General features: G+C 42.5%; 1 protein-coding gene across 5 annotated transcripts in view; it reads right to left on the minus strand.

Annotated features, from left to right (window-relative positions):
- Positions 1-2,275: 2,275 nt before the first annotated feature.
- Positions 2,276-16,221, minus strand: part of meis2a (Meis homeobox 2a) — a 60,292-nt gene continuing 46,346 nt past the window's right edge. For 2 of the 5 annotated variants that reach the window (XM_051133602.1, XM_051133601.1), the window contains exons 10-13: positions 7,478-7,536; positions 6,615-6,725; positions 6,017-6,102; positions 3,765-3,928 (exon numbers count right to left, since the gene is read on the minus strand). In XM_051133602.1, the coding sequence (XP_050989559.1) occupies positions 6,044-6,102; positions 6,615-6,725; positions 7,478-7,536 (229 nt within the window). In that variant the 3' untranslated portion in view covers positions 3,765-3,928; positions 6,017-6,043. Of the gene's footprint in view, positions 3,929-6,016; positions 6,103-6,614; positions 6,726-7,477; positions 7,537-16,221 lie in introns of all 5 variants that reach the window. The other 3 variants (XM_051133603.1, XM_051133605.1, XM_051133604.1) reach the window with 3 other exon arrangements.

Genomic DNA, 16,221 nt, shown 5'->3' on the forward strand with positions numbered 1-16,221 from the left:
TTTTCTGTAAGAAAAAAAAGAAACAAAGTAATAAAAGGTTTAAAAATAATAATAAGTAAATATGCCTACAATAAAGGAAATAGTTATAACTATATAATAATAACAACATCTACAGTACTCACAATAATAATAATAATAATATTAATATCTAGTATTATTTTCAGAAATGATGTTTATCCGATACAGCAGCTACCACGTGAATTATGTATGTATTTTATGTATTTAGCCGTAATTGTTTTTTTGTTTTTTGTTTTTTTGTTTTGTTTTTTAATCGTTGTTATCGTCGGTGTGAAATGAAATACGAAAAATAAGCTGCTACAAACAGCCTGGATTTGTGCGCGCTGACGATTTATTAGTGACGTTTGTGTCGGTTGACCGTGATGTGATGAGAATTCGCTGTAGTTTGAGCTGATGTGAAGCTCTGCACCGATGCAGATTTTGTTGTTTACTCTGCTCACTGTTTCTAAATGAAAAACAGAGAACGAACGGAAAGACTGAAAGAGAGAGAGAGAGAAAGAGAGGGAGAGAGAGGCCGAGCGTCGGTATTATTTCCCTGCATGTGCTTTATTGATCAGTGACTGTGAGCTAATGTCATTATCCTCATCAATAGAGAATCACTGTGATGCTGACAGTGATTAATGATCAGGGGCCTCTGCGCGTGACCCCCGGGGCCCACAAACACTCTCACACCGACACACACACACACACACAGCAGATGCCGCTTCAGCTGGAACATGTTCTCTGCTTTATATGTGATGTATGTAGAAAACAAGAGTCGCTTTGGTGAGAGTGTCGCGATCCGATCACTGCTCAACAATTCACTTGCTCGTTTTCCCGTGTTTATTGCGAACGGTTCGTCTGTTTTGTGTGTTCGCACATTCCCGTGACTCCGACACGACGACGATGATGATGATGATGAAGGCTGGATCATCCATCATTCCTGTCACAGGCGCAATTCAGTCCACCTCCTGTCCCCTATTAATATTAAAATCAGCTCACAATGATGCCGCCCTTCCTTTCACTTTTCTTTCTTTCTTTTTCTCTCTTTCTTTCGGATCATATTCTAGAATAGAATTCCACAATGAATTATTTGCACGTCTATTTTCGCGAATGAATAATCTTTCAAATTATATTTGTTCGTTTGTGATTCTTGCTAAATAAATACAATTAATTGAAACAATTGAAATGTTCACAATAATTGCACCACGCTAATAAAAACAGCGCAAAACACAAATCTTTATTTTATTATTATTATTATTATTATTATTATTACTATTTTTTTATTATAAACACGCATATTTCTGTAGGTGAATTACTTCGTGCAGTTCGAGGATTTCACGCGTACAGAAACATCACGGTCTCTCCGCTCGAGCGCTCACCAGTTTTAACTGCTGGATATTTAATTACAATTGTATATTTTTGATGTTATTATTTTGTAAATTAATAATTACCGTTGGTATAATTTTAAATTAGTAATACAACAATTCAGCTTTTTACAAATAATTAAAAACCTTGTGCTTTGGAGAAATGCGCCTGTTTTCTTTTATCCATCGAGCGTTAAAATGAGATATTCAGTGCAAACGAACCCTTCAGTAAATATTCAGAAAAACATATTAAACGTTAAAGTAATGAAGAAAGACTAACTTTCACATCAAGCTCTTGAAACATTTGCCTGTGAGCATGTTTGTTTTTCACTCCGAGGTAATATTGGTCTTTTCTAGAAATGTGTTTTAATGTGTTTGTCGCGTTTCATTCGTTGCGTTTATGGCGCACGTGCTCGTCCTAGTCATTGTAATCGCCATTAATAATTTTGCCAGTGTGTATAAATGTTGTTTGTAATAATAGTAATGTTGTGCCGTGTTGCAGCGGGCTGAGTGTGAATGGAGCCGCAGTGCGCCGACGCGCCAGCAGGAGGCGCCGCAGAGACTCAAACCTCCTTCAGTCAAGGCGAACAGTGTCCATTTACCCCCCCAAACCTCAAACTGCCCCTCTGTGAGTCCAGCAGCTCTAAGTCAGCGGAAGCTCTTGTGCTTGTTTTGTGTCAAAAACAAACATCTTAAATGGAGGGTCGGATTTAGAGAACATTAACACGCCGTGATCCCTTAAACAACAACAACAATAGGCTACTGAAAAAAAAAAACCTGCTCATCACGTCCGACTTCTTAAATAAGAATAATAAACAATATATGACGTATTATTATATACGAGCTGTTATTTATATATTCCAGATTGTATGAGCGCAACACACTGTACAGCACACAAGAATCTACCAAAATCAAAAATGAAATATTTATTACAGCATTTGTGACTGAACACCTTTGAAACATTACGCCACAGTCCTCATACAAGTATTGAATGTATTTCTGACAAAGCTCAAGGGAGACAGTATTTCATCTTCTAGTGAGGAGCACGTGCTGAGAAAGGAAGGGGGAATCATGGACATACAATATCAATGCCACAGCAGATCTGAAACTAGCAAAAACATTCGTCTTCAATTGAGGTAAACACATAGAATATCTAACATGAAACAATTAATAGACTGAACTCTGTACGAAGTTTCTTACAATATTCTCTCAGCTTCTCACCGAGCTTTGAGTTCATAATTTAAGTTCTTTTTTCTTTTCTTTTTTTTTTCATCCTTTTAAAGTTTTTCACCGCGTCGACCGTCGATCGCTTCTCTACTGTATATGTGCCAAAGAATTCAGAGAATCCACGCATCGGTATCGTCCGTACGGCAGATATATTGATCCCCAGGCGTTAAACTGCTGCAGGATGTTGTTTTGTTTTTTCTCGAGGATACACGTCCTTCATAAGGCTCTTGCTCTGAGAGTCCGAGATACAAAATTAATAATAATAATAATAATAATATTAATAATAATAATAAAATAAAAACGTATAAAAGCAACACAATCCAGTGCTTGGGCAATTCAAACGAAGAACTTCACCTACAGGGCAACATTCATTCATGGACCAAAAAGGGAAAATGCATGACGAAAAAAGAGGAGGGGTCTCTTGAAGAGAGCGGGCTTCAATCGGCAGAAACTCTGATGGAGGAGGAATCGTCGTCGTCGTCGTCATTACCGGGTACTGTGGTCCGTGACGGGGCGGATTCACCGGCCGCCGCAGTAGCGTTTAGGCCGAGACGCTTTTTCTCCCGTTATTGCTGCGATCGGAGCTTCTCTGCTTCGGGGATCAGCACACACAGTGTGAAAAACAGGGCAACGATTTACTCTAGGACTAGCTCATGAAACATAAAGTGAGTGATAAAAATGTACAAGATTTAATTTAGTTTCTATGCTTTTATACTACAGTAGTTTGAACTCTTGGAGTCTCTTTTGTCTTTTTTTTTTCTCTCTTTATCATGTTGTGTGTGAATGTGTGTGTGTGTGTGTGTGTGTGTGTGTGTGTGTGTATTTTTAATAAGCTGAAACATCCTCTGTTGATTTGAACAGACACCCAAGACTTTACAAAGCGTTTTTGTCAGCTCTTGGTCCTCCAGCAACAAAAGTAACAAAATTCACAAGATAAAAAACAATCACAGCTCGTCTGGAATTCCACGTGAAGCTTCTAATTCTGCTGTCGGTCGCTTCACTGCGTTCTCTCTTTTCCTTCAAAAATCTTTCGTGGGGTTATTGTCCAGTTCATCCGTGATGGTATTGGTCGGTTCCCTTCGGTCGTCGGCCGCGGACGCCCACGCCGGTCCAGCAGCGCTGTGGTCAGGGGGGGTCAGAGGAGTCGTGGTCGTTCCTGCTCGAGGAGGGGTCTCCGTGCATTAGCATGGCCGCACGGGATGGAGGGTGACGAGGAGCTCGGTGTGACAAACGCAAGAGACGAGGGGCTTTCGGTGGAGGGGGGTGGGTCGGTGATGCCATGCTCATGCCCACAGGACCACGCTGAGGTACGAACTCCCCCGGCACGCCTCGCCGACCTGAGATGCAGAGAAACACACGGTCAGCGGTGCAAGACGAATGCGATCGCAGCGCCCTGATCTAGATTCAGGCCACGTGTCTGCAGCTAATGCGGCTAAAGATATTTCAAACAAAGAGCACACTTGAGCAGAGACATTTGATAACGGCCTGTATCTCTGCTCGGTGTATCGACTTGTGCACGCCTGTTAGAAGATACCTAGATGTAGCAGCAGAACAAGACAGTTCAAAATGCGTGCACTTTACATTCTCTGGGAAACGAACCCATGACCTTGGCGTTGCTGGTGCCATGCAGCGCTCGAAGCCCAGATGAAACTAGCGACAGAACAAGCTGCACCGCTTTGATTTGATTGAAGTTCCTTAAAAAGCTTGCTCAGTTATTTAGGGGCTGGTTAACAACACAATGCTCAGAGAACAATGCAATATCTGCTTATTATACAGCACAAGATCTTGCACAGGAAGCCTTTAATTGAGTCGTAGAACATAAAGAAAACTACAAGCACAGATGCACGTGTTGAATCAGTGGAAGTGGAATCGCTAGTGTTGAGGTGCACGAGAACTGCAGGACGCCAGTGTTTTGTAACGTGACCCCAGGGGCATTAACAACAGTCCTTTAAAGGAGGGGGACGGGGTCACTCCAAGGTCATCAGGCACCCACTGCACATTCCTGTAACGTGCTATGTTGCAATTAAAGAACAGCGCAGGCCAAGTATTTGAGAGGAAACTGCAACTGCATTCATCTGACATGCACGTGTTTATTAAAGCGATCCCTAAAAATCTCATGAAACTAGTTAATCGGGTGGCAACTGCAATATAACCTGCAGATCCTCCCTTTAAATTCGCAGCAGGCGCGCGTGACGCCGTAAACCGCTCTCTAGATCTGCATCCTTCAGTAACAGAACACCTCTGTGAGCGCGCTCCATCGCCAATCATAATTAAACAGCAAATACGGCATATTGTGTGTGTGCGTAATCGAATCAGAGATGGCTAATATTCCTCTGTATTAAGCTATTAATCTAATTGCTCATGAAGCATAAAATATGTTACGTAATTAAATAGTCTCAGAATTATCCCGTGCCGTATTAAAAATTATCCAAGCTGAGCAAATGTTGTCTCTGCGGCTGTTTTAGGGAACGCGCTCGCCACGTTTCTGAGTCTATTAACGAGGGGGGGGGCCTTCGTCGCGGCATCGCTATGGTGACCTACAGGAAACTGCCGTCTATTTACATATAAAGGGTTCTTTTAATCAAGCAAAGTGTTATTATATTGAGGCTCATTGAGCAGGAAGTAGAGGTGTTAAATAAAATCTTCTCTGCCCTGCCACCTTTGGGACGCCATACGTCTTGATTTCTCAAATGTCAGTGGCGCGGCGCCGGCGGGCAGCGTAATGGGTGTCTTAATCAGACGAGGAACGTGAGCGAGATCTCCGCGTTTACACGCGGTCGTTCTTTAATGCCGTCCTCTCGTAGCCCACGCTCTCCCATCTGCGGATATTCCGATTCGATCTCCATCCGTTCCCAGTAAAAAAAGAAAAGACACGCGGCTTCCCCCGGTGAAGGATGGCCGTGTCACCCGCCGTCTCTATATCTCTCTCCGGGAGCGTAATGTACTGCACTGCTCCCGTCTTTGCATATAAGATAATTTGGGCATCAATCCTTCCCCTGACGGATTTATGTCACTCCGAGGACAGTTTCACTTCTCCTTTTTTATCGCTTCACTGGAGCCCGCTTAATTTCACCCCGTCATATTCTACCCCAGGAGATGCCATTTTTTTCCCCCCAAACGTCCAACATTTGCATTGGCCGCATGAGACATGGAGCGCGGCGCAGCTGCGGCGATAAATAAATTCCACTTTAGTGCTTTTCTGCCTTGTTTTTGTTCCAGGCCGTCTAGGAAACATCGCGCGACCCGCGTCGTCGAGAACGACCCTGACTCGTTCTGCTGCCCTGATATTTGGCCATCGCAGGGCGACCGTAAAGCGGAGTGTCTATGGTGTTATTTTGGGCTTTCAGGGGAATTCTGACAGGAAATGGACAGGAAAGACTCCTGAAAGAAAGGCGGAGGAAGAACAAGAGTCCCAGAGTACTTACTTCCCCCTTTTCTTTACTGTACAGCCGTTACATGTAGTGCCACTGGCCGTCCATGCCCATATTCATGCCCATGCCACTCATAGGACCTGCAGAGACAAACATCAGAGACAGTCAGTGTCCATCAGTGCTCATCGTCCACGACACGACCAAACACACAGGAGAAGAGCAAGCTGACAACTGGAGACAATGACAACAACTCAGAGAACTCAGAGCTTGATCTTTCATTAAGGTAAGGAGTTTTTGATTTTGTCTTCTGAAATGTTAGTTAAAGTCTATTTGGATAGCAGCTGAGATCATTTGATCTAGGGAGAATCTGAAGACTCTATGAAATCCTATGAGAGACACCTGAGATTACTAGAAGATAAACACTTAAGAACCAAGAGTCTCCAATTGTTTATTCTGTTAATTGCATTACTAAGACAAGAGTGTCCAATCCTGCTCCTGGAGGTCAGCTCAAGGGAGGTGTGTTAGAGAAGGTTGTAGGTAAACTCTGCAGGACATTGGTCCTTCCGGAGCAGGATTGGACACCCTTGGTCTAAAAGACAAATATTGAAGAGATCTCAGAGGTGATCGAAGGAAGATGGTCGTTGCATCTCACCTGCCGGCCGGATGCCCATGTGTTGCTGTCCGTCCAGCACGAAGCTGCCCATTGGCTGCCCCTCCGGACTGTACGCTGCTCCCTGGCTCACTGAAGGATCAAGAAGAAAACCTGAGTGAAGTCAAACGTGGACACCAGGGGAAGAAGAGAGAAGACACACCAGACAATCAGCGATTATCCCAGCAGCAGCCCAAACACAATGAGCTGTTCATCAGCCACACACACACACACACACGTCATTCTCCAACGTATGCATCAACAGAACATGAGAAGGTTACATCAACATAACTGTCCAACTGATGTCTCTCTCTTGACTTGCTTCACTGGTCTTGGGTTCAGTAGAGCGTAACACGCCAGAGATCTAAAGACTATGCAGTGGTACTATGCTGTCGCCAGAACTTTGCATGAAGAAAATCTACACTGCTACATGACCTGTACATTTCATTCAGATGTTTCCAGTTTATCCCAGTGTTCAAATCCTAATAAATTCATTCGTGCAATCTCCTACTCGAATCATCACAACTGCAGCAGTGAGAAACATTATCAAGCCATCAATAACTCAAAAACTAGAGAATTTCCCTTACGTTTCTGGTGTGAATTCGTGAACGATTATGCAGATCGCTTTCTAATGTACCATAACACAAAGAGAAACAGTGAAACGCTCCAGAATTACTGTAAAGTTCTCCTGTGGCCAATTAGCATTGAGATGTGCTAATGTCCCTCTAACCAGCGAGATGGAGAAACATCCAATTAGATTCAATCTGCTCTCATTGTAGCGTAGACAAGGGAGAGGAGTGCGCATGGACTCTAAAGTGAGACACAAGCAGTGTTGAGAAAATCAGAGAAGATGGGATGATGTTTACCTGCTCGATTTGACTGGTCAATCATGGGCTGCACTATTCTTCTTCTGGCATTAATGAACCTGAAAACACAGAACAAAAAACAGGACCAATTACATCACCTGCAATTACAAACCTAACATGTGGCTAATATTAAACCCTTAGCATTAGCATTTATCAGTATTGTAGTACTACATTTTGAGTCCAAGATCATACTTTCTGGAGCATTTAGACTCAACCTGGACTTGGATTCAATTGAGCTGGTCTTGGCCAATCATAAAAATATGATTGGCCCTTGGACTTGAGTCTCGCCTACTTGGTCTGGTCTGGACTAGATAAACCAGAACACAACATACATGCTGAAACTTGGGAGCACAGGAAGGTTTGTTTTTGATGAATTTGAGAATCTAATTCTCTGATTTTAGTAAATGAAAATGTTTGAATAGTTTATCAAAGCTCTGCTTATAGAAAGACGAAACACAAATGAGATCTGGAATGGTTTCTCCAAGACAGCAATCAGATAAGTGGAGATGTTATCTCAAGTCTCCTGCTTCTCAAAACAACATCTCAGATGTGTCTTAGAGGAGATCTCAACAACATGCTCAGATCTGTCAAGGGAGATCACAACCATTTCTCATCAAGTGATCTGAGCAGTTTCTCCACATTCATTTTAAAGCTCTATACTCTCCTGGAGAAACTTTTAAGATGATCATCAAACAAGCAACTGAGTACTGAGACCACACCGTAGCCCAAACCGAACCCCCGCCTCATGCATGCACAAACATTATTCTTCAAGTGTTAGCGCTCACAGGACGTTCAGAAGGAGCCCCAAGTCTGCGATACAAATGGCTCTTTGAGTTCGTCCCCTGCCCCCTGGTAAGGGCCCGTGGCAGGGGTCTCTCTCCTCTCCAGCTGTCTGTAAATGAGCTCCAGGCTTTCGGCAGCTATTGTTATGTCAGCGAGACCATCAATTAGCCTGTCTGAAGTTTTATCACCAGCACGGCGGCAAATAAGCGCAGCTCCACAAAACCTCCCGGCCCGGCCTCTCTCCTGCAGCTTTTGAGCGCCGAGCCGCTCGGGTCATCGGGAGGTCAGTGCCAGCCGAGGGAACCTTTTTAATGTGGAATGGGCCGCCGAGGGCCGTGTCAAAGGCAAAACGGCCGCTCCGCACCGGGAGAGACCCCGTACTAAAGCGGCACAGAGGAGCGAGCGTTAAAGGTGCCCACATGTGTTTGATATTAGAGCGAGGGTTCGGATCATGCTGGGGCTATCCCGCATGAAAGAAGCGGGCGAGCGCACACAGGGCGACTCTATGGGACCGGTCATTAGATACAAGCAGGACTGGAATCAATTTGAGCTCTAATCCCTCCTGAAGCCGTCGTACATGCTCTTACCTTCCATTAACTTAAACGCCCGCAATCTGCGCTTTCGCAATGACACACTGAAGTTCACTACGCGTACAGCTGGGAAAAGAGGAATAACTTTGCTTTCTTTGTCTGATAGACAGCGGCGCTCGTATGGACGCCTACTAAAGGAGCGCTCGTACTGAGCAACAGACATTCAGATGGGAGATACAGCTGAACAACAGAAAGAAAATCATTCACATGAGCCTAAATATATGATGTGTGGGTATCCAGATCATCTGTCACAGATGCGTCAACAAATGCGACTGGTCCATGGCATTACCCTGTGGGTAAATATTTGTGAATAATGACTCTAACTGCAGTGATCATTTGCATTCATAAGTTTGAGGTCGTAGAGAAAGAAAGAGTGAAAAAAATAATATTTTATTCTGCTAGGATGCATTAAAAGACATTTACAATGTTATTATAATGTTACAAAAGAGTTCTGTTTCAAATAAATGCTGTTATTTTGAACTTTCTATTTATCAAAGAATCCTGAAAAATAAAATGTATCACAGTTTCCACAAAAATATGAAGCAGCACAACTGTTGTCAACATTAATAATAATAATAAATATATATTAGAATAATTTTTTAAGGATCACACTGAACACTAATGTTTTGAGTAATGGTGATCTAAACTGAGCTTTGCATCACAGAAATGAATTATATTTTACAATATATTCACATAGAAAACAGATGTTTTAAATTATAATAATATTTCATAATATTACTGTTTTCTCTTTTTGATCAAATAAATGTAACTTTGGAAACCCGCTGTTTTAAGCCTTAAGCCTAGTCCTACAATAAAATGTAAGCCTGAGCTGTTTCAACTGAAAGAAACTTGCACTGACTGATCTTAAAATGTATTAGTGTCTTTGTTTTGTCTCAAGATGCACAGCAGTAATGTTTTTTCTAAGGCATGTTTATAAAAATTACTTGAACCATGGCCTAATCCTGGCTTAGGCTAAGCCCTGTCTATGAAACTGGGCCATTATGAAATGTTGCCGACCTAAACTTAATTTATTTGCTGTATTTGCCAACCATTAAGTAGTAGTTAAGCAGCATAACACACAGTCAGTCAGCCATTATCACAAAATAAACACCCGATCCTGATTATACATTATCACTTAAATTATTTTTTGTCCAAAAAAATCACATCATAAATGAGAAATACCAGAGAGAGAGACAGAAGAGTGATTTATGAATTTCTTCAAGAGTAGCTGCTGGGACTGACTGACCTCTTACGTACACACACACACACACACACACACATACACAGTGTCTGTTTTGCCTCTCCAAACTGTTGCCACAGTAACCCTGCAGGAGCGGCCCGGCAGCGCTGCGGCCCCAGAGCGCATTTTATCAGTGTGAGTAAAGCCAATTGAGATTATCAGACCTGCCTCTGATAACACTGTTTCACCTCCTCCCATGAGCTGCTAATGGGGTGTGCTTAGAACAACACCCGCCAGCACACACGCACACACACTGCATTCTGAACACACGACAACACATCTCTCCAAACTCAGACTTTCTTTTCTGTCTTCAAATTTTGATTTATATTTTTCACAACATGTTGGAAATAAAACATACATATAATAGATCTGTAGATACATTAAACAAATAAAAACACACCAAAATTGTACAAACAACCACACAAATGCACCAAATACTAAAGATATGCCAAAACACTGTCAAATGTAGCTTACATAAATATTGAACTACTAAGGTGTTTAACAAAATCAATAGGTGTTAAGATGAATCAGTTCATCTATCTGTTCGACTCTTTACTGAAGCTGCATAAACTATAGCAGTGGAACTGAACACACACACACACACACACACACACCCCGCCTGCCGCTGCGCTCCACATGGGAACCCCATGCTGTCTTCAAACAAATAATTAAAGGAGAGGTGAAGGGTCACGGCAGGGTCATTTCTCTGGATATGCCACAGACAAAGACGCAGCACAGAATATTTAATGCTCTGGAGTCCCGTACACATGCCGTGTGCTCCTGACACTCTGTCTGCATGTGCCTAACTAAATAAAACTAAATAAAAATAAGAAAAGAATAGTGCCACTGTCCACAAATAGGGTCCATTTACCTTTTTTAAATAATAAGTCAAAAATCCCATGCTCTTTGGAGAACTACTAATCTAACATAAACTAGGAATTAGCACAGATTTAAACAAATGAAATATCTGTAACACCTTTCTAAAATAATGATTGTTGTCTGTCTCTTTTCAGTGGTCTTAACCTTCAAGCAAAGCAAACAATAGTCTCAAAACACAGACTGATGAACTGATTTATAAAATTCACTGAAGAAAATATGTTTACATATTAACTCATTTTATATATATATATATATATATATATATATAACATTTGCAATACTATACAATGTTTGCAAAAAACTTTATAATATTTATAATATTCACAATTAAACACTCTACAAATAAACCACATTTATTTAATTATTTTTTTCCTAAACTGTGAGAAATAAAAATTTATCAAAGCAGCATCTGTCATAGACTACATATTCAGCCCTGTTACTTGTGACCTTTTTACACATTGTGGCATTATTATTTACAATTAACTAATTCATTTAAATATATATATATATACATAAAAAAGAATATATATATTTGTTGTTAGAAAACAACAAAATCAAGGTTTTGAACAGCATAACTGCATTTAACTCAAATTATGATAAAAGGACTGCAACAAAAGTAGAATTAAGCATTGTAGAAATGGGGAAAAAAATCTATTTTTATTGCCCTTTTTTGTACCCTGTTGGTGCAAGTTTTCTTGTCTCCTGGTTTCATGAAACACACGTGTAATCAGACAGTGCAAACACACATGGACTGGCTGCGGCTGTGAGTTATGGACTCAGAACTGCAGGAGGCCACTTGACCTCGCTCTAGCGTGGAGCTGCATCAACATTCAGAAACCTCACTTCAAACACACGTTCAGCAGCCAAACTCTCGTGAGAGGAGCAGCGGGCCGACAGACCGCGAGTCTCAGGGGCCGTTTGTGGAATTCCTGACAAAGAGCGGGAGTCACGTGATCGGTGCGTGCGCGCCGCGGCCTCCAGTGAACGTGAGCCGCACCGCGCAGCCCTGCCGCCACACCTGGTAACCGGCCCTGTCGTCAGCATTCCTTTTCTGAAAAACCCCAAACCAAACCACCCTCATCTGGACACCGGCCAGCAGCGCTCGCCCGGCCCCGGCCAATCACAACAGGAGGGTGAGAGGAGAGCACGGCCAATCGGAAAGAGGGTCGCCGGTTTGACGGGACGGCACGTTCACGCGCCTCAGAAGCTGCGAGAATTCAAACACAGCGCAGCCGCCTCGCCCGCATCTGCTCGTCAATAAAAGCATCCCATCCAGCCAGAAAAACAGACCCAACCAACCAAAACTAATGAAGCTACACTTTAATGAGGCTCACAAACAAATAAACAGATAATGAAATAAACAGAGAAAACAGCGACGGCTCTCTGGAGGAAGCGGGCAGCGCCGCCGTCAACTTTGACCTAGGAAGTGTGAGCAGATTAACGCCGGGCGGCACAGGTTTAATCAAAGCAAACAATTCCTCAATTTACACCCACTAACAGGGTCAGACGTGTGTCCACAGGCCAAACACACACGAGAGCTGTCTGTCCATTTATCAGAGAGAGACAGACTGTCTCTCTCTCTCTCTCCCTCTTCTTTAAGTTAAAACAGGAGTGGTGAGACGAGCATTACCTCACCCGCCGTTTGATTTACTGCAGATGGATGAGTGCAGCGAGTGTGTCTGTGTGTGTGTGTGTGTGTGTGTGTTTACATAGTTTTCTGCGGTGGGAGAGGAAGAGTGTTTCACCCTGTCTGTCTGTCTCACTCTCTGTTTTCTTCAGTGCAGCTCTCGAGGAGGTTTCTGTCTTTCTCTTTGTGTTTCAGGTTCTGGGGTGCAGAACTCATTAAAACCCCGGTGGAAAACCAGACTCAGACTTATATGTTTGTTTTGCAAACCGACACGATTTAACAAGCTGCTAATTAAAATAAATCAATAACACTGCGGCACCGACTCATCCTCGCTGTCGCTCTCTCTAGATTGTGCTGAGTTTTCCTCGGATGGGCTTCAGCGTGTCACGACAGTGATTCCTGAACACATCCTGTACGGACACAACAGGTTGGAATCAGACGTATCCTGAGCATCGGCATCAGCTTCGCTCATGTGAATCGTAGGTTGGTTTTTCTCCAATCCATTTGGATTGGTCCACGAATGCAAGAAGACATTCCACGAATGGCGTAACTTTCTGCTTAACATAGTATGATGCATTGTTAGAGAAACTAACTAGCTCGTCACAACTTTGTCCTGAAAACGTAGAAACGCTCCTCCATCTCCATTAAACCTCCAAGAACTATCGTTAATGACGCCAAGCAGATAGCTTCCCCTAACCAATCAGTTTGAGATTAATGTCAGATTTTTGCTGTAAATAATAAACATGGCATCTGAGGACTGCAATTTTTGTTCTTTGTTATTTTGTGGGTTCCCATAGCATACATAGGGTCCTCTTCGAAAATGCCGCTTTAATTTGTTTAAACTAAAAGAATGAAATTTGTATATGTATGGAATTAAAGATATAGAAGATACTGCATGTAGCTTTCTTATTATGCTCAAATGCATGACCTATGAAACTACGTAGCTTGTAGGAAACGCGCCGCTGATCGGCCGTATGAAGGCGTGCTCTACATGCACCCATATAAAAGCAGCGCTCGGAGACGGCGGAGAGAGTCCGGAGGGTCCGAGTCGACCCCAGCTGTCAGCTGTCCGTCAAACACCTGGGCCAGGAAGAGCCGCTTGTTGCTCCTTTGATCCCGCAAGTAGCAGCTGCTGGTTTGTACAGCGAGACTTTGTTCTGGCAGTTCTGCTGTCTCTCTGTCCTGCGGCACAACAGCAGCCAATCTACCACGCGAGAAACACCTCTCCGCTTTCATTGGCTACATCAGCAAGCTCTGACAACTGCGGCAGGTTTGTCTTGGCCCCAGTAAAGCTCACAGACATCTGACGCTGCGTCCTTAAAGACATGATAGTCAGGGCTCAAATCAGAGCCAAAGACGCCCCGGGCGTCAACACACCTGTGTGAGGAGCCTGAGCCAGCACCTCGCTCTCTCTCTCTCTCTCTCTCTCTCTCTCTCTCTCTCTCTCTCTCTCCGGCTGTCTCGCCCTCCCTCAGCACCTTTGCTCTGCACTGTTTTAAAGTTGTTTTTGATTATCACAGACACTCGTCACTGTTCTGACCCGACACAAGGCTTTCCCTGTCTGGAGAAATGTTGCCACTTTGTTTCAGGGTCTCCGGAAAAGGTGGCGTCTGTGTTTTTATTTATTTGATCAGTTTTGTTCGAGTAGTTACTGCAGAATTTTAAGAAAAAATGAACATTTATGCATCTGGCAAACGTTTTTATCCAAAGCAACTTACATTACAATTAAGGTTTAAATTTGATCAGTCCATGCACTCTTGGGAATTGAACCCATGACTTTGGTGTTGCAAGCATGATCTACTGTTTGAGCTACAGGAATCCTAGAAGAATTACATTGTCCTACATACTGTAACTACTGCAGACACTGGGGAACCTCTATAATGGGACGTGTCCCATCTAAGAGTAAATATCAGAGTAAACTTGATTTCTCGTGTGACTGGAACTACAGGTCGAGGCCTGAACTAAATATGATATTTATTTATTTATTTATCTGCATTTATGCATTTGGCAGACAATTTCAGCTGAAGCCACTTTCATTGCACTCGAGGTACACATTTACAGATGTGGCCATTGAAAATGCTCATCACAGGAAAAGAGTGAAGTACATGTAATCAATCCTTACTTTCCCTTAAAATCGAACCCATGACCTTGGTGTTACTAGCGCCATTCTCTACTGTTTGAGCTACAGGAGAATTATTACACACATTCCTCAATATATGGCTACAGCTGTCCACAGTACCAAGTAACAGTTATTACTAAATGCAATTATTAATTGATTTAAACCTAAATGATTGTCTCAGTGATTTGGATTATCATCCGGAATATATAATTGCAAAATCTGCATTGTAAAAAATATTGTTCAAAGTTGTGAATAAAACCAACTATTGGAGCATGTTTTACGAGAAAATACTATTTTAGTATTTATATGGACCACTTCCTGTTTTTTTCTTTCTTTTTCTTTTTTTTTAATAATTTGTGAAATTTACCAGCAGTAACAATTTCTGTGTGAATTTTTTTTTTTTTTTTCAAAGTAAATCCTATTTTTTTCTCCCACTCACCATAGTCTGCTTTTTCTCAAAAGAAGCATATATTATTTTAATGTTTTCAAATAAATTCAATGTAACAGTGATGAAAATGACATGGAAAATCAAGGTTTTTTTTCTTCCACATGAGGACACACGAGACCCCCTGTACACATGTTGGAGGGTAACGCTGGTTAATGCGAGTGTAAGTTACGGCGAGGAGCCGCTGCAGGGCACCTGCACCCGAGATCTGCCCGTCATCAGTGAAACCTCTCAATTAACCTCCTTTCACTTACCGCCGCCTGCGAGGACTCTGTCATTACCCTCCACACCCCCGTCACCCCATTCAATCTCAGAATCAGCCCATTCTCTCAGACCCTAAAGGGGCCCACGGTTCAACACCCTCTCTGAGTCTGTCTCTCTGCTTCTGTCTGTCTCTCTCCTCCACAGACCCGTCTCACGCCTGACAATGAGAGAGACCGGAGCTTCAGTGTCCACTGAGAGCCGGTCAAAGAGACATTTAAAGGGCCTGCTTTTATTTCACCGCTGCATTTTTGACCTGTCCCGAGTCGGTGTGTGTGAAGAGGGTTTGGAGTGAGTCCAGTGTCTGTGTGTCGTGTTTTGGCATAATTTCTGCTGCTAGCTCATCCAGAACATCTCGGCTCGCTGGCATGACGCGCTTCAGTAAACAAACGTGAAGTATTAATTTATGATAGCGCTGCTGGCGTGGATCTCACAGCACGGGCCATAAATTGATTTTTAGGAAAAAGGTAAGAGCACGGAATTAGAGGCTTGTGTTTGAGAGTGTGAGTGAGAGAGATGGGAAAATTGCAACATTATATAACATAAATGTAACGTGGATATATAAGTTTATCAAAACTACAGACTGGTGCCAGATTTAGTGACAGCTTCATTTTGGCAAAAACTGCAACTCTGTTACCCATTAGTGCCCTTGTTTACTTATTTATTACATTCATTTATCGTTTGTTTGTTTGTGAAGACTCTTTGGAACAGTCTATATTAAGCACTATAAAAATAAAGGTGAGTGACTTGACTTGTTCATTGCAAGAAAATAACAAAATCACAGCTGCATTACAACTGTA

Source organism: Labeo rohita, chromosome 17 (genome assembly GCF_022985175.1).
Source record: "Labeo rohita strain BAU-BD-2019 chromosome 17, IGBB_LRoh.1.0, whole genome shotgun sequence".
Taxonomy (NCBI): domain Eukaryota; kingdom Metazoa; phylum Chordata; class Actinopteri; order Cypriniformes; family Cyprinidae; genus Labeo; species Labeo rohita.